At 38.1% G+C, this 18,306-nt stretch overlaps 1 protein-coding gene across 1 annotated transcript; it reads left to right on the forward strand.

Annotated features, from left to right (window-relative positions):
- Window positions 1-7: 7 nt before the first annotated feature.
- On the forward strand, window positions 8-16,188 carry pptc7b (protein phosphatase targeting COQ7 b). The gene is made up of 6 exons (XM_084400395.1): window positions 8-647; window positions 4,972-5,151; window positions 8,510-8,708; window positions 11,302-11,425; window positions 12,863-12,992; window positions 13,105-16,188. Exons 1-6 carry the CDS (start codon window positions 446-448, stop codon window positions 13,161-13,163), a joined length of 894 nt encoding a protein of 297 aa, XP_084256521.1. The 5' UTR covers window positions 8-445; the 3' UTR covers window positions 13,164-16,188.
- The last annotated feature ends 2,118 nt before the right edge of the window (window positions 16,189-18,306 follow it).

Here is an 18,306-nt window from a genome sequence, read left to right on the forward strand (position 1 = left end):
AGTCTCAGGAGTAATCAATACTCAGCAGACCGCAGCACGTGTTCTTCCACTACGTCCTTGGGTTTCCACTACGCTCTGACGTCATTGCAGCGGGTCACGTGACGCCTCCCGGGTCCCGTATGTGCTGGTCTCCGGAACACGAGCGCTGCAACTGTGGTGACCGAGAATGCGAGCGAGTACACGGGAGGATGTGCGATAGGATGGAGTGTGCTGGAGGAACTTTGTCTGTTAAATCCGCGAAGACATAAAACAGCCATATATTTAACGTGTCCGGCTTTCAGTAAAGAAGACCCTGTATCACTTTTAAACGGGCTCGGTTTGACTTGTGTGGTTGATCTGCGGATGCTGGAGCACAGAGGCGCAGGTAGTGCACGCGCGCGCGGATACTAGACACACGGGACACGGGATCGGCATCTAAACGCTTACCGTTTACCGGAGGAGGGGAATGTTATCGGTACTTTCCTATGGCAGGATCGTTGCCAGGGCTGTCCTGGGCGGACTCTCGCAAACGGACGGCAGAGACTACAGCCTGATCACGGCCAGCTGCGGCTTCGGGAAGGACTTTCGGAAGGGGATCCTGAAGAAAGGCATGTGCTACGGCGATGATGCCTGCTTCATTGCCCGGCACAAGTCCGCGGACGTCTTAGGTGAGTGATCATGAACCTGATAACATGTATGTGTATGATAATGTATGTGATAACATACATATGCACTTGTTAGGGGCTTTTAACTACGAACATGACCTTCACGGGTTAATGTCAGCACTCATTTCATGATGGGAGAGGGTGTGAGGGACGATCAGTCCAGCCCTCACCTTAAATAACCTCCCTCTTTTTCAATCTTTGCGATTTTCCTGATCGCGTTGGTAGATTTAACATACTTTCTTTAAATAAGGAGCAGCCGGGCAACCGATTATACATATTATATATCATATAAAATCTAAATTTAATGCAAAATTAGCTTGGGTAATCCGGGTTGACCTTTCACCCAGAAAGGCTGCTGAAACCCTTAAGCGCGACTAGCGGCAGAAACTAGAATCATTTCCATGTAAAACCTTTCCATCACGGAAACATGGATATTGATGACATGTTGTGAGGTCAGGTGTGCTGAACATGAATAGATTTCTCCGATCGAGTGTACTTTATTTGCCTCTATTGGTTTGAGGACTGTACACTATGAATATTAATGTTTTAAGTAGTTTGATCACTTGAAAGAACGATGTGAGCTATAATTTCACTCTATTATAATATGTAGGAGGCTCGAGGGTTCACTTGTACATTGTGCAGGAGCTCTTTGTAAAGGTCAGAATGGTTGAGCATGGAGGCCGCCATGTTGTTTATTCGCTTCCACGTGACAGCGACACACACAGGCGGCTTCATTGTCCTTACTTTGACCCAAAGACTATCCTCTTTATGTTTCTGCAACATAATATAGTAATCTTATAAAATAATAATACCGGACGGGTTTCATGGGGGAAAATGTGCAGTGATTCAAAATACAAGAAAACAATGATTTCCCTAATGCATCCATGTGCTACAAGGAAGGTTCTCCAGCTTTTGTTACAGACTAATAAGCACGTGAGCAGCAGACCAGCTGTTCAGCCCTAAAATTACTGTGGTTGCACATAACTTAGGTCAAAATACAAGTTACTGCATTTATTGACTTCTAAATATAAGTGCAAAAACGTGCTGGTACAAACTGTCACCATTCCAGGTCGTTGTTGTTAAAGGACTGTCACACACTACACTTTTCATTCCATTCATACGCAAATGTATCAGACTGGAAACGCAAGCTCTTTCAAATAAGTTTTTCCTAAATTTAAGATTGGTGAACTATGACCTGCTAATTCGCATCATGTGAAGACGTGTGACCAATAGAAGATCGATACCTCACTGCGTGACCGCTTGACTGAATTTAAAGAATGCATGTTTTTGCAGATTGTATGTTTTGTTATATGTTGAATTAATGTTTGTAAAAAAAAAAGAAAGACGCCGTGTCATTAAATATTTGAGTAAGTTGAAACCCAATACTTAAATTTAAAAGTGTATTTTGGCAAATTCTCTCAAAAAAGTCCTGTCTTCACTGGTGCGCAATGAATTCTGGGGTAGGAAATGCCATGAGGGATCCATCTGTTGAATCCTTCATTTCACGGGAAACGAAGGCTGCATTTTGAGGCTGCATTTGAAGAAGCCTTTGAATTGGGATAGCCTTCGTCGCACCGCTGTGACTCAGTCGGCCTTCGAATGCGGCCTTTGAAGGATGCAGCCTCTGAATCGGGACGCGGCATTCGTGTGCTCAAAGTCTAGTGTCACCGCGGCTTTAGAGCGCAACGTTCGGAAGTAAAAATCACATACGGTTTTTCCATGGGGGAATTGATTTTAACGATAACTTATAAAACGTTAACAGGCAGAGCTACCAGGTTGTTAATTAATAGTAGCCTATATGCTTTTGCAGAAGCCATCAGCACACTTATTTTTGAACTGAAAGAGCGGATGACCACTGTTGCACACGGTTTCTTGGTCCAATCATGTATATAATATTCCTGACCACCCTAGCCAGAGATGATTTTGCAATATCATCTGCCCGGCTTTTATATATATACTTAATTAAATTTAAATGTGTCTCTGCCCACTTAGTCTGGTTAACTCCTACATTTCCTATCACAAGTCTTTAAAGGTCAGTAGTAGGTGATCTCCACTTTCCAGTCAGCTTAATGAGCTGCCCTTGAGAAACAGAGGGTTTATTTGGAGCCCTTATTGTTGCAGTGATCTGTTATCTCAGCGGTTCATGTGGAAGTTTCAGGGGGGTGTGAACCTTTGAAATCACATTAGCAGTTGGATGAAACACTTTTCAGTGTTGTGTTGGGATTAATTAAAACAATATAATTAAATTTTCATTTCATAGGATTTATATGTTATTTTCAAGAACTTTTGAACTTTGATTAATGACTCTAAAAATGTAATGTTGTGCAACGAAGTATAACATAACGTGTTTTTCAATACGTTCAAGTGTTCGCTGGTGTAAACAGATGGACGTTTCCTCAGAGAGCCGTTCCCTTTAGCCATTTGCCATAGTAAATATGGCCGTCTCAGGTTAATGTTTCTGAAACTAAATACGAACGTTTGTTGAATAAAGATTTGAGTCATTGAATCACTCATCTGACTGCGCTATTTGACTTGGCTGTTAGACATTTAATGTTACATCATATGACAGTAATAATAAACATTTCTTCCTGCAAAGTCTTACGATACAGTATACGGCGAGTTATAATGTCACATTCTTTCTGCGCTTTGAAGATTTTTTTCCTACTCTAACTTCAGTATGTTTGCATCCTTGTGATGAACAGTTGGTCTTGTTTGCAAAGCTCCATTGAGATGTTAATGGTGGCTTGACTTGACTTGTGCTGCTCTAAATCATGTTTAACTCTGATAAGTCGCCCTTCATTCCTTTTGAGCCTGGATCTCCTTTTGTGCCTATGCAGTCTCTCAATTCTCCGTGTGTGTGGTTACAATATGAAGTGAGAGTACGATGTCGCAGTATCAGAGTTGGGTAGACAACATCTTCCAGCAGTGTGACAGCTGTTTTCAAAACAGTGGAACCTTCCAGTAACAAGGAAAGTAGCAGTGTAGCGCATCATAACACAGCAACACAGGGTTTTATGCTATGCTTTATTGGACACACACAGCCTTAAGTATAATATTTCATCAGATAGTTATTTAAAAATGTCTCCTTAAATATCTTCGACGTAAATAGCTGTTAGTTTGTCTGTTGTGTAGCTAACTACTTTTTAAAACAAATGGTGGTGATTTTTAATTATACATTTATAATTATCCTAAATGGTTGAATTTCGTTAATAGCTTCTTTCTTATTTTTTTGAAATGAGAAACTGGCAGTGCTTGAGTTTAGATTTTGTAAAGAATAACCAGCAATTACTAGAAGTTTTCGAAGTCGTAAATAAAACTAAGATTACTGGAGTACATTTTACAAGAAAATATTCAATTTTTCTACTCAATTTCACATTTAATTCAACGGTTTGCTTGCCGTTTCTTTGTCATTATTCGTAGAATCTAAATGAGAATTTTTTCAAAGTAAATCCTACACGAAAGTTCAAAAGCTTCACAAGATATTCGTCTAATAGGAGTGTAACGATACCCTCATGTCACGATTCGATACTTATCTCGATGCTGAACTCATGATACGATATTATTGTGATACTCCAAGACATGCTAAAAGTTTTTTTTTTTTTTTTTTTTTACTGTTGATTAAAATGCATCATTTGCCGTTACATTGTGGATGTAAATGAATAGGCTTGGACTTGGTGCTGGTGGTATCCCAATGCACGGGACAATGGTGACACCAGAATAAAAATATTCATGATTCTGAAGCTGAACTATTATATTGTATAACTATATATTTATATAACTATACTATTATATAACTGTATATTATTATATACAGATTTATTTTAGACTAATATGGCTGCTCTATGTCATTGACTAGACATATTTAAAATAGTGTAGGCCACTTTTTACTGTTAACATTTGCCATTATCAGGACCCACAAATATTCCCCCATTGCATTATTTTACACTATATTCAACATTATATATAGTAGTTTAATGTAGTAATGACACACTATACACAATACAGATTGTCACTATCCACAATACTTATTGTTGCATTTTTGTATTGCAATATATTGTGACATCATATATTGTCACACCCCTAGCGTCTAACGACCTCTTAGTTGAATGAAGGCATCAGTCACGCTGTAGCAGACACAGACAGCCGTTCTGCATTACCATCACAATGCGCAGTCAGTCAGGAGGGAAGTTTGTTATAGCTGCCATCTGTCTCTGCGGCATCACAAACTGCCATCTCTTCCTTTCTTCTCATCTTTAGGTGTTGAAGCCTTCAGGTTAGCATTAACAATACAATAAAACAATATCTTTCCCCACTCTTTCCGTCTCAGGTGTTGCGGATGGCGTCGGGGGCTGGAGGGATTACGGCGTTGACCCATCTCAGTTCTCCGCCACACTGATGAGGACGTGCGAACGGCTCGTGAAGGAGGGCCGATTCACTCCCAGCAGCCCCGTGGGCATCCTGACCTCCGGCTACTATGAACTCCTGCAGAACAAAGTACCACTGCTGGGTAAGATCATATCCACATACAGTACGCTCACTGCTGCTGGGATAGGGTAAATGAATTAAACCATTGCAGGATGACTCACTGGCCTTGTGTCGTGATGTAGGGGATTGATTCTTGTCTAGGTTTTTTTCCACCATAATGTCAAGATTAGTTTTTTTGGACAATTGTAGAGCTGAAAACCGGCAGATTTTGCTGTCAGGTGTCTTATAGAATGTTTTTTTAGCTTTATTTAATAGAATTTATTAATATTTAAAATAAGCTTTTATTTTTTACATTGAGTTTTAATTAAAAATTTTTAATTTGATCTGTCTTTTTTATTCATTTTAGTACTTTAGTACTTCAACTTATTTTGTTTCAGTTAGTTTCCGAGCAGAGACGCTAATGTTAGCAGAGACGCTAACGATTAATCGATGATTGATTAATCATTGATTATAATTGAATCGTTAAAGCTTAATGATGGTTGATTAAGCAAGGTCATCATTAGAGTGCGTAGTTTTGAGGCGCGTGCGGCTCATGTGCAGAACACGTGCAACAGACACACGAGGAACATAAGAACTACTGACTTGTGTAAACGCCACAATAAAAGTACATAGAATAAAGAACAAGGAATAAGATCCTGGTGGATGAGTGCTGATCTTCCAGAGCTGTTTCAGCTTTAGATACTATTCTATGGCGCACAGTAAATCAAGACCTGTCAATCTGAGCGATCGATCCAATCCAAGCGCTCTCCAGCTGTAAAACGGTGTCCGATTGGCCTCTACACATCGTCCCCACTATACCCACTCACCACACCTGAGATCCAGTTTCCAGTGGTTGAACTTTCAAATGACGTTGGCAAACACTGCGTCAGGATCGCGACACGATCAGATCCCGGAAGTCCTTGGTATAGTTTGGTCTTTAACTGAGACACATATGCTCGTTGTTTTCTGCTAGTTGAGACATTTTCAACGATATATGACACGTCTATCTGTTATGTCCAATGATTTTACAGTTATTTTTTACGCTATGAAAATAGAGCACGTCTAATATGTCAGCAAATTTAAAGCACTTGTTAAGTGATGGTCATATTCCCTATATTCACTGTAAAGCCAGGCTCCTAAGCTTTAAAACGACACCTATTTTGTGGGTTAAGCAAGTAACTCAGTAGCTTTACTAAAAGTAAAATTATTTTTGACATATCAATTTCAAATATCATAAAATACTGCAATGTGTTTATTGTTGATCTAAACTGTCTTGTTCTTGTAATGATTTTTTATTATTTAGTGTTGTCATGGAACAGTTTTCACGGAGCAGAAATGTTAATGGTTTAAGAGAAAAAATGTTCGGGATGCGGTTTTAACGTCGCATGTTTCTGATGTGACACTAAGAGCAAAGCCTAAGTTAGATTCTTACTGGATTACCAAGCACGCAACTGGTCGTCTTTTTGCTGAAACCTGACATCAAGGGCTGTCAGAAATGTCACTCTATGTTCTTCGTCTTGCTGAGTTGTTTGCCTCTTTTATTTTGGGAAGGCATGTGCAGCGATAAAGGTCTGTAGGTGACCGTTCTAGGACAAGGTTGCTGGGCTACAAGGCTTTGGCCAGGGATCGAGAGAAGGAAAGGTTGTGTTTAGTGATAAACTGAGAGACCCTCGCCTGTATTTTAAGTGTTAAACCTAAAAGCTGATCAATGCTATATTAAAAGAATAGGGTAACACTTTACAAACCGGTTAAAAAATTGTTAACGTCAATTAACATGTTAGGGGTCATGAACTAACAATGATGAGCAATACTTTTGCAGCATTTATGAATCATTCATGTTTACATGCACAAGCGTACAGAGGTTTGGGGACGGTTAGATTATTTTCATGTTTTTAAAAAGCCTCTTCTGTTCGGTGTTCACCAAGGCTGCATTTATTTGATCAAAAATATAATTAAAATATTCAAATTGATTCCTGCTGAATTTTCAGCATCATCATTCCAGTCTTCAGTGTCACATGATTCTTCAGAAATAATTTTTATATGCTGAACACTTCATAGTTTTGATGGAAAACAAATTGATATTTTTTTTCAGGATTCTTTGAATAGAAAGTTCAAAGGAAATGAAATCTTGAAATGAAAACAGAAATCTTTTTTAGCATTATAAATGTCTTTACTAGGGGTGTAACGATACCCTAATTTCACGATTCGATACATATCACGATACTGAACTCACGATACGATATTATTGCGAAACTCCAAGACATATAATAAGAGGTTAAGAAAAAAATGTACTGTTGATTAAATGCTAAATTTGATATAGCATTGTGGGTGTAAATGACAGGCTTGGACAATGGTGACACCAGAATAAATATATTCATGATTCTGAACCTGAAAATACAGAATTATTTTAGACGAATATGCTTGAACTCTGTCACTGGCTAGATATATTTAAAATAATGTAGGCCACTTACTGGTAACATAAGACTTATAACATAAGCATTATCAGGACCCACTAATATTACCCCATTATTATACATTATATTCAACATAATATATTGTAATTTAATGTAGTACTGACTCTGAAAACTAAAAAAAATTCTCACAGGGTAATTTTTATTTTGGGTGAACTATCCACGATACATATTGTTGCATTTTTGTATTGCGATATATTGTGACACGATATATTGTTACACCCCTAGTCTTTACCATCACCTTTGTTCATGCATACATTTATTTATGCAGATATATCTTTAAAAAAAAATCTTACTGACCCTTTTGAATGGTAATTAAAAAATATATTTTTTAAATGTTATTCATTAATTAAAATATAATGAACAAACGTTATTGAAAACGAACAATAGTATATATATTTTCAATATTAACCTAGATAAAATTGCTGTAAAAAGGTGTTAATTGTTTGCGTTTAATGCTAACAAACTGAACCTTGCTGTAAAGCATTACTGATTGTGTTTTATAAAAGTACGTTACATAAATAACTTTTACTTTGGCCTTACTTTTGTTCTTAGACATGATTCTTTGTTGTTGTTTAGCATGTTATGTTTTTTTGCCATGGACATGTTTTACATGCAACAATTTGACCCTGCATAGGCGTCACGCTGCTCGCAGTGTACACAGCTTCTTATATAATAGGAGCCACAATGCATTATGTCACCCGTTTGCAGTGAGTATAGTACATAGGTCACATGACTGTTATGGGGACAAAGGTTTTCAATTGTTTTTGTATGTAAATATTTAAATTAATTTGTTTTATGTGCAATAAGCAAAACATTTCACATGTTATAGTGTAAATTAAAAAAAATAATGTTTTCCTTTTATTCGTTACTTCAGCTCTGATGCTAGTAGTTGATATTGATATTTCATTCTCTTTGTCTCTCCTCTAGGGAGTAGCACAGCTTGTATAGTCATTCTGGATCGTCAGAGTCACAGGATACACACCTGTAACCTGGGAGACTCGGGCTTCTTGGTGGTTCGAGGTGGAGAGGTGGTCCATCGGTCAGATGAGCAGCAGCACTACTTCAACACACCCTTCCAGCTGTCCATCGCTCCGCCGGGGGCTGAGGGAGTGGTGTTGAGTGACAGGTGATAGCCGATACACTCACTGCAGTATCACAGATGGTGGCCTGTTACAGATCAGTGTCACAGATGTCTGTCTGTGGGGGCCGTGCGGCTTTTACTTCAATTAATAGTGTAAAATGCACCTGGTGTAGGAGCTAACACATTCATCTAGTGCTTATGCAGGCCACGCGAGTTTGAGTTTGATTCATCACGTTCCCTCCTCTTACCATTGTCATTTCCTGTCTTTTCTTTCTCAACTGGATCTATTATTAAAAAATACATTTATAAAATGCAATTCATACATATAATGACTTGAATACACCTATAGCGAGCATGTTTTTCATTTCTGAATTGTACGATTTTTATATTTTGTGGGGAGGAGATCATGGTATTATAATAAAGAAAAAGGATAATAATAAAAAAAAATTATATATATATATAGTTTTTAATAATTGAGGTGTAAAATATTTAAGGTCTAAGGAATGTTAACTTAATACTTGATCATGGTCATTAAGTGTAAACTTTTCTGAAAGTTTTTTTTTTTAACTCTTTGCATCAAACATGAATATACATAATACATTTCTTAAAACTTTGAACATGCATTTAAAAATAGATATTAAAAAATTAATTTTTTGTTATGCTTATTAGATGAGTCTCCACTCGATTAGATTGAGCAGTGTTAGCAGATTTTAGCTGGGATTCTCCTGAACCCTGTAGTAGTGAGAACAGACCAATCATTCCGCCAAGAGCACTGTGTGTGTGTGTGTGTGTTTGCCCAAATCCCCAATGTCAAGGCCATGTGATTCTAGTTCCTCACTGCTGCAGTCTTGCCAGGGCACACATCCAAGCAAACACACGCAAACACCCAAAACCTCCAATCAAAGAGAGAGGGTGGTGAAGCAAATCAGCCAATCAGGGATGTGCTGAAAACTTGTGTAAATTTTTTTTTTCCCCAAGTCCCAGTAGAGGATGTGATTATTTTAAGCTCCTTGTGTCCTGCTAAATTTACGTGGGACCTTAAGATTTGTGTGTCGTCCGGAGGTCGTTATGGCAGACCTCCACAGAAAACACTCATCTAACCTTTTCATGTGCGGATGTGCTGCAGGGAATCTGACCTGAGCTCGACCTGAGTGTCACCCGAGTGCATTTACATGCATTTACTTTGCAGCCTATTTGAGTTCCATGTTAACATTATTTTCATTGCGAAATGGCCAATCAATGTTCTAATCTTTTGCAAAAGATGTTTTGCCATTAACAGTTTATGCGCTGCATATATTGTAAGATAAAAGACGTATTTATCCAAAGCAATTTACATACAGTATAAGGAGCACCACAAGCAATTTATCATATCAAGAGTCAGCAATAGTCTCAGTACCACAAAGTTATCAGAGTGCCTTTGTGGTTGAGGTTTCAGTTAATAGAAGAGGTTTCTTCTTGAAGGTTGCAATATTCTCAGCAGATCAGGTTGGAAGCTCGTTCTACCACAGAGAATCAGAGATAGTAAAGGTTCTGGAAAGCGACTTTGTACTTTGTCGGTTGATTGAAAATCAGATTAAGGATTCATACAATCTCCTATCCTGAAGTACATAACTTATCCAGTGCTGTTTGGGCTAAAGACATGAATAAAACTTCAAATTGTGCAACTTGTTTGGGAGAGCTGTGTTTTATTTGCATTCAGATTTACATTTTTTGGGCAAACAAATGCGATAGATTGACACAGAGCTCTGGAAAACAACCACAGCTGTCTAGCACAGTAGCAGCAAGTTTTAAACAGATTGTACATTTACAAATGCTTTTTTTCTCACCAATGTGGCCAACATTGTGGCAGTTATCAGAGCAAGTATTTACATCAAATCAATTTCCATGCACTGCTTAAAGAGCAGTCACACACAAACATTACCCAATGTCAAAAGTGTACTTTCTTCCCTCACCCAAAATTCCCAATCAGTTCCTATTGAGATGACTGCATTTTGTATGTAGAATTTTGTCATACAAAGGTAAATGTGACCAAAGATTTTAGTAAAATATCTTTTTCTAAAGTCTTGATATTTTGTGTCCTCATTTTACCTTATATGTGACCTATAATCAGAGCTCCAATGCACTAAGATGGATTAAACTAAAATTCTGTCTCAAGGGATTTGGAGCTAGAAGAGGCCAGTCTAGTTTCCAAGAAAACAACCTGACTGCTTGAATTTGTTCCAGAGGACATGTTGGGTCTGAACGAGTTCTCTTAAACCCAAGTGTCCATTACCCGCCGTTTAGGTCAGACTGATCTGTGCCCTGTTACCCTCTTGCCCCACTACTTGAGTTTCAGCCCTCATCAAGTGTCTCATTCTAATTTGGTGGATTAGATCATTGTTTCCCCATTAACTTTTCTGCAAAATGACTGGACCATTGCCCATACAAATTAGAACTGTAGATCCTTTACACTTGACATATTAGATTGTTTGTTTTTCAGTGCAATTCAGAAGGTTACATTCAATTGTTCGTATGTTGGCGGCATAGTCATTAAAATACACTGGTATTTGCAGAATGGTTGGCTTGTGCCATGTACATCTTATATTGGGTTTAACTGTGCAGAAGTCTAACTGCATGTCTTTCTGTCTCTCTCTTTCAGTCCTGAGGCGGCAGATAGCTCCTCCTTTGATGTCCAGTTAGGGGACATTATTTTGACCGCTTCCGATGGCCTCTTTGACAACATGCCAGATTACATGATCCTGCAAGAACTCAAGAAGCTGAAGGTACAGAAAATAGTTGCACTAAATGTGAAACTACTGGGGTGACAGTCAACTGATTTGTATTTTGGCCCATACCAATATTATAGAGAATGGAGTGGCCAATATATTGCATTTATATATGTATATAACACAATGTTATGATGGCAAATAAGACAAAACTGGACCCAAGCAGACCAGTGTCCACGATTATCGGGCGATACCAGTAATCTCAAAATAAAACTGTCTGGCCGAATTATATTGGTCGAACACCATACTTGGTTATATGTAAACTTTCCACCTTTTTCATTTTTCTTCAGGTTATTGGCCTTTTCCAATAATCTCAATATAGGCGGATAACCGCCAATTAATCCCCCTGGTCGATATGTCGCTCTAACAATATACTTGGTTAATTGTACACATTCCACCTTTTTCATTTGATTTAGGTTATCGGCCCGTTCCGATAATCTCAAAATGGCTGTATAACTGGCAAAAAATCCCCTGGTCTAAAGGCCCTTTCACACTGGACGCGATTTTGACGCACGAATAATTCGCGCGATGGTTTTATTTTTTGATCAGCTGTTTGTGTAATGAGTGCTTCCACACCGAACGCGAATGTGCTGCGGCGAAAAAAACGACTTTTATTTATTTCGCTTCGATGTCGATTTTTTTTTTTTTTTTTTTTTTTTTTACTTTTGCGGCGACAGAAACGGCATCAGCCAATCATATACAAGGACAACGATTTGAAAGACAATGTGTGGCGTAGCATTGGCAACCAACTCGGTTATCACGACTGTGAGTATGTTGTGTGATAGTTTTAGTCGTTGTATAGTCCTGTGCTGTGTAGGCTAGCAGGCTAAACTACATTTGGGATAGAAAGCTATCACTATTATCGTCAAAGATAGAGACAGAGACCGTGTTTACTTTGAACATGTAACAAAATGTAGTGAGACTATTTAGGGCTGCTTTTAGTATAGGCTACTATACATTCTTTGTGTGATATCTACAGTTTCTAGTTGAATGATTTTAACTTACTTACTTCGTGTGTTACATGTAATGTGTAGTGACATTACAAAACCCACTGTGTTTAGTTGAAGACGCAAAAAATTAGCATACTCCCCTTCAGACTTTCTGTTCTTTAAGATTGGGTGCACCCAAAACCTTCTTTTCTGTCTTTTAAAGAAAATGAAAAGCTCGTCTTCACTGGATGATGATGATGAAGTGTCCATGTTTTCTCAACTGTCGGCGCGATTCGCGCGAAAGTTTTGGAATGTTGAAGCTCTCTGAATGTCACAGACGTCGCAAATTTGCGTCGCGGCTGATGTGAATGGTTTTGACGCGAACTGTTCGCACACGAACTATTCGCTTTTTCGTTTCACTTTTTCGTTTCGCATCCGGTGTGAAAGGGCCTTAAGACTGTATTCTTACGTTTTCCAATAATTTTTTATATTTATTTTGCCTCAGAACACCAACTATGATAGTATCCAGCAGACTGCCCGCAGCATCGCCGAACAGGCTCATCAGTTGGCCTACGACCCCAACTACATGTCCCCTTTCGCCCAGTTTGCCTGTGACAACGGGCTGAATGTAAGAGGTGAGTCTACAAAAAGAGGTCCTTGATTTCCATTACCGTTGTGATCCCAAAGCTTCTTTGAATGTCTGTAATCGGAGAGAATGACCTTGTCATTGTTTTGTTGTCATTTCAGGGGGGAAGCCTGATGACATCACAGTGCTGCTGTCCATTGTGGCAGAATACACAGACTGAGCGCGCTCAGTGGAGCTTGCTCCTCTCGTACACCTGTGTCTTCCACCCCGTCCTATTGCACTGCTCCCCATCTCACATCTCCAAGCACCCCTTTCCATTCTTCCATTTCTCGAGTAGATCTCCAGTCAACGCAGAGAGGAGAGCACGAACCTGTGGTCGGGTGGTGTGATGCAAGTGGTACTACATAGCCAACAAACAGTCCAAAATTGATGACCTCACTCCCAAAATGATTTTGAGAATCTTTCACCTGTGTTGTTAATCTGTGTCATTTCTAGTTTCTCAAGGGGCAAGGCGGGCCATGCATTGCTACAAAAAAGGGTTTCTAATGGAAGGAGTCATACTTCAAATGAAAAGTAGTTTTTGTTGTTAAATTGTTGATTGTCTATACCTTGAGAGAAAAATGTGAACATCTCTGAAGTTTCTATGAGCTGAAGTGCTTCTACGTGCGTGTACGTGTATAAGTGTCCCGTTTGGTTGTTGGTCGGCTTTGGTTAAGCTGTAAACGAAAGGTCGGTTAATGTTCTTCAGGAGGCCTGGCTAGATTTAAACATGTTGGGAAATGCAAGTGCTTTAGTATGTGCTGACTAGTTCTGTTCAGCCAGCATGTCTGCCTCTAGAGTTATACAGCCTTCACTGTCACTTCGTGAGGTCTCAGATAATGGATGGCAAGTTCAAAGGCGGGAAGGAGTTGGGTTATAAATGACATCGCGTTTGATTTATAAGAAGTAGAAACTAAACTGCACAGACGTCACACCAGAGAATGTCACAGTCCGCAAATACACGGATCCACTCGCTCACGGGGACGGTGGATGTTGACGTTGACTCTGATTCCTTGTTGGATGTATATTTACATGACTTCACCTCTTGAGTTTGAAAGTCTACATGCACAAATGGCTAGCATCTGGCAATGCTTTTCATGAATCGAAAGGTCAGGTATATAAATAAATGTTTATTTTTATAAATATTTAGCTTTTAGTGGACAAGATTCAACAGAATGCATAAGCTAGGGAACTTTGGATCGACTGTAAGGCCTGTTGGTGTTTTCTGTGCTCCCTAATGAGGCTTGGGTTATTTTTTTAACTGATTGAAGGGTATCTAACACGTTTATTTGTCGCTCTAGATTGGTTCTAGAGACCATTTTCACATTCATGTGCTGCTTTAATTTTTTGTAAATTATAAATGTGTGAGTGACTACATTTATTTATATGAATGTTTTTACCTGTAAAATATAAAATGGTTGAGCTGATGACGATTTCATTTCACAAAAAAGCGACAATTCAAGCTGATTGAGTGTTGAGAGTTGCAGTCTTTCAATAAAGTGGAACACAGATTCTGCTGTATGAAAAGCAAAAACTGCACACAATGGTTATATCTTTGTCCAGTTTGTTTTGGGAAACCATCAAGCAATAGTTATTGAAAAATGCATCGAGTTTTTCCAGTTGCCCATGCATGCATGCCCCAGGATGGCAAACGTCAGTCAAGTATGCATTCGATTGGTAAAACTGATTGATGCATGTGTAGCCTTTGTTCCACAGAGGCATGGCTCTAGTTCTTCACCTACAGATAGAGAGGAGGACTATAATCAAGTCCTCAGTTGTGCCTCCAAGAACTGTGGGTCGTGGTCATGTTGAAGTCGATGTCTCAAATCCACATTGTGTTAATCTGTAAAGAAAACCAAAGCAGGAAAGCCATAAGACCAGCATGGCCAAGGTCTCACCCAACGTCTCGTCCTATCATTGCCACCTTTGAAGACTGCAAACTAATCGTTAAATGTTGAGAGTATCTGCCGGAATCACCATTGTGTCCCATGTCTGCTTTTCTTTCTAGATAAATTAAACGGAAATCAACTGAACAGCCAGTAATGTGCAATGATTAAGATCAGTTGTGTACTTGACAATTACAAAATGAGTCATTTTGTTTTAGCCAAAGGTGATGTGTGTAATTGCAGCGCCCCTAGAGGCGGCGGACAGAAGTGCAGTCTGTTTGACCAGCTCTACCAATGACGCGAGTCTAAAGCGTTGGCTAACTGTGATGCCAGTGTTTGGCTTTGTTCAGACAGGCAATAAGAATTACTTTAGTTTGTGTCAGGAACGAGGAAAAAAAAATCATTTTAATTAAATTATAAATAAAACAATACAAATAAATGAATCTAGTCTAAACATCCACGGTGGTTTGAAATCCGATTACAGTCATTATGAACGCACCACATATATCATCATACAAATGACAAAATGCAACCGATTTATTGACCGTTTGAACAATCTGATTTGATTTCTTCACTTCATTTTCTGCAAAACGACGATGCAAAAATCAGTCCTAGGCATAGAATATGAAAAATAAATCGGACTTATGTGCAGTGTGAACAAAGCCAATTAAACTGGTTTGAAGACATGCAGTTCTGGTGGTGCATTAAGTACACACTTTTCCTTTAGTTAGTGTCATTGCATGAGATGATGTCGTGACTGAAACATTTTAGTGTCTGGGGTTTTGCCACTTTGTCTGTCACACACACACACACACACACACATTTTTTTTTCCAAAGGCTTTTGTTATGGCCCATCCCAATCAAATAATATAGAGCAATGTTCTTACATCCTAATTTAAAGAAACTTGCCTCCCTGACTTTGGGCTGAATGCTAATCACATCTGTGTCTGTGTTTCACTATGAGTCAACCCGGATGGCAAATCATTATACAAATCAACATACCATAGACGCCTTAAAATCTCATACTGTCCCCATCCAGAGGCCTTTGTGTGGCAAAGCTTGCGTGTCTCGTCTGGGTGTCGCTTTCAGCAGCGTCGTCACTTTCGGTTGTATCATCTGTCCTTCTCTTATTTTATCGTTTCTATGGTGCTTCTGCAGTCAAGATGAGTCTCTCAGTCTCTGAAGCAGACAATGTGCAAAATGAGAACTACACTTTCTGTGTGTACAGTGTAACAATGCAAGATAAGTTCCTGTAAATATGTTTTCCAAGTTGTAAAATATTTAAATAAAAATATAGTGTTTATACTAAAATATGAGAGTTATTATAGTGTCACTGTTTTCTTTGAACTCAACATATTTGTTTCACATTAATATGAATGATTTTTTGCTTCTAGATATTTTGCATTTAAAGGGACAGTTGACATAAAAACTGAAACTCACCCTTGCGTCTTTATGAATCATTAAAATGCATGAATCGCACATATGAGGTGATACTGTCTTCGCATTTGGTTTGTGGTTAGAAAGTGTCAGCCAAAGGAAACGTAATAACGGCAGAGCAGCAAAGTGATTCATGATAATGTGGCTCAGCTTGCCTAAGAGTTATTGGGGAAAGCCCGTCACTGCTTAAAGGCTGAGGGTGATTCCTCAACTGTCCTGAAGGGATATTATTATAACTGAAACGAAAACTAAAACCATAAAAACAATCTTGGCCATTTCGTTTAGTTTAACTTGGTGTACACACAAAAAAAACAAAACTAAAAACAAGCTAGAACTGAAATAAAAAAAGACAAATGCACAAACAAAATGGATAAAACTGAAACTTAAATAAAAATACATAAGCGTATAAAAATAAAAGCTAATTCAAAGTTTTAATAGTATAAAAAATAGTAAAATACCACTGCTTTTCTGTCTCTACATTTATTTTAAGTATTTTTTTTTTTATGTCAACAGTGATTCTGTATTAAAAGATTCGGCAACACTTTGTTTCAATAGTCCACTAGATATTATATTGACTATAAGTAACTTTGCAACTGCATGTCAAGAGTATTGGTAAACTGTCTGCTTAATATCTACTTCCACTTTATTTTGAAGCTCCCCAGACTTTCTACTGACTGTAAGTAACAGTCACTGTAAAAAAAGTTGCTGCCCTAATTTTTTAAGTACAATCAACTTGGATGTAGAGTCATTTCAACTTAAATTGCATTAAACTAACTTAAAAAATTAGATTAATCTTGTATAACTTAAAAAATGTTGAAAATTGCTTAACTTATTAATAACTTTTTTTTACAGTGACTAGTCTACTACCAAGACTGTTAATTTATGTTTTATTACTGTTTATTTATTACTATTTTACTGTTATTTTAGAAATATATATAGCCTACAACTATAGTATTTATTAATATTTTAAATGAGCTTTTATTTTTATTATTAATTTTGCTGTGTGCTTTTTTCAATAAAGCTTTCAAATTAAACTTCATTTAGTTGCCAAAGCAACATTTCTAATTTTACATTGAATATTTTCATCTAATATATTTTATTTTACCTTAGCTTTATTTCAATTACCGAAAATGATTTTTATTACCTTTAGTTTTAGTTAACGGTAACAACACTGGATGCCCTGTATGTAGAAGTATCTGTGAGGAAACCTTCAGTTGTCTGCTTTGCTTGCTGACAGCACATTGTCTCCAGTCCTTTATTCTCAGTCGGAGAGCTGAGGCACGTGCCTGTGAGAGGAGAGAGAGAGAGAGTGAACACTGATCATCTCATCTCAGCCCGCTGGAAATCTCTCTCTCCTGTCACACTCACGTACACGTGTAAGACAGAGAGAAGAGTGGACAGAGCCTGCTAACTCTTACATTTGGGGCACAAACTGCAAAGCTGCATTCATTTGCTTAGATGAAACACTTCCTGCCAGTTACACACTTACACACGTGAGGGAAGTGTTGCAGGACGAGACCTGGGGTGTAAGGGTTGATCTGCAGGGCCCACATGTGGACAGATGACCCAGATGTGATGCTCAAGCCTGTGGCTTATATATATATATCTTACTTACCGAACCAATACTTATCAATACATTGCTTTAACTTATTAAAATAAGTTAAGCAATTTTAACTTTTTTTAACAGTTTTACAAATCTACTGACTCATTGACTCATTTTTTTAAAAGTCAGTTTAATGTAATTTAAGTTGAAATGACTTAAACATCCAAGCTGATTGTCTTTAAAACATTTAAGGCAGCAACTTTTGGTTTACAGTGTGTAATTCACTGTGGTACAGAGTTGTTATGGAAATGTTAACTTAATCTGTGAACAAAACTCAAAAGATGCAGAAAAATGACAGATGATGAGGTGTCGTGTGGTTTAAACAGAGCTTGCAAGAACGCAATATGTGTTTGTAAATAGCAAAAATACTACATAAATACTAAATGAAAATTCTGACA

This window comes from Rutilus rutilus (assembly GCF_951802725.1).
Source record: "Rutilus rutilus genome assembly, chromosome: 25".
NCBI classification, from domain to species: domain Eukaryota; kingdom Metazoa; phylum Chordata; class Actinopteri; order Cypriniformes; family Leuciscidae; genus Rutilus; species Rutilus rutilus.

Excerpts from the sequence above, each read along its gene's own strand:
- pptc7b (XM_084400395.1), top strand. The coding sequence starts at position 446 with ATGTTATCGGTACTTTCCTATGGCAGGATCGTTGCCAGGGCTGTCCTG. Across the intron at positions 648-4,971 it reads CAAGTCCGCGGACGTCTTAG|GTGTTGCGGATGGCGTCGGG; the intron begins GTGAGTGATCAT and ends TTTCCGTCTCAG. Across the intron at positions 11,426-12,862 it reads AAGAACTCAAGAAGCTGAAG|AACACCAACTATGATAGTAT; the intron begins GTACAGAAAATA and ends ATTTTGCCTCAG.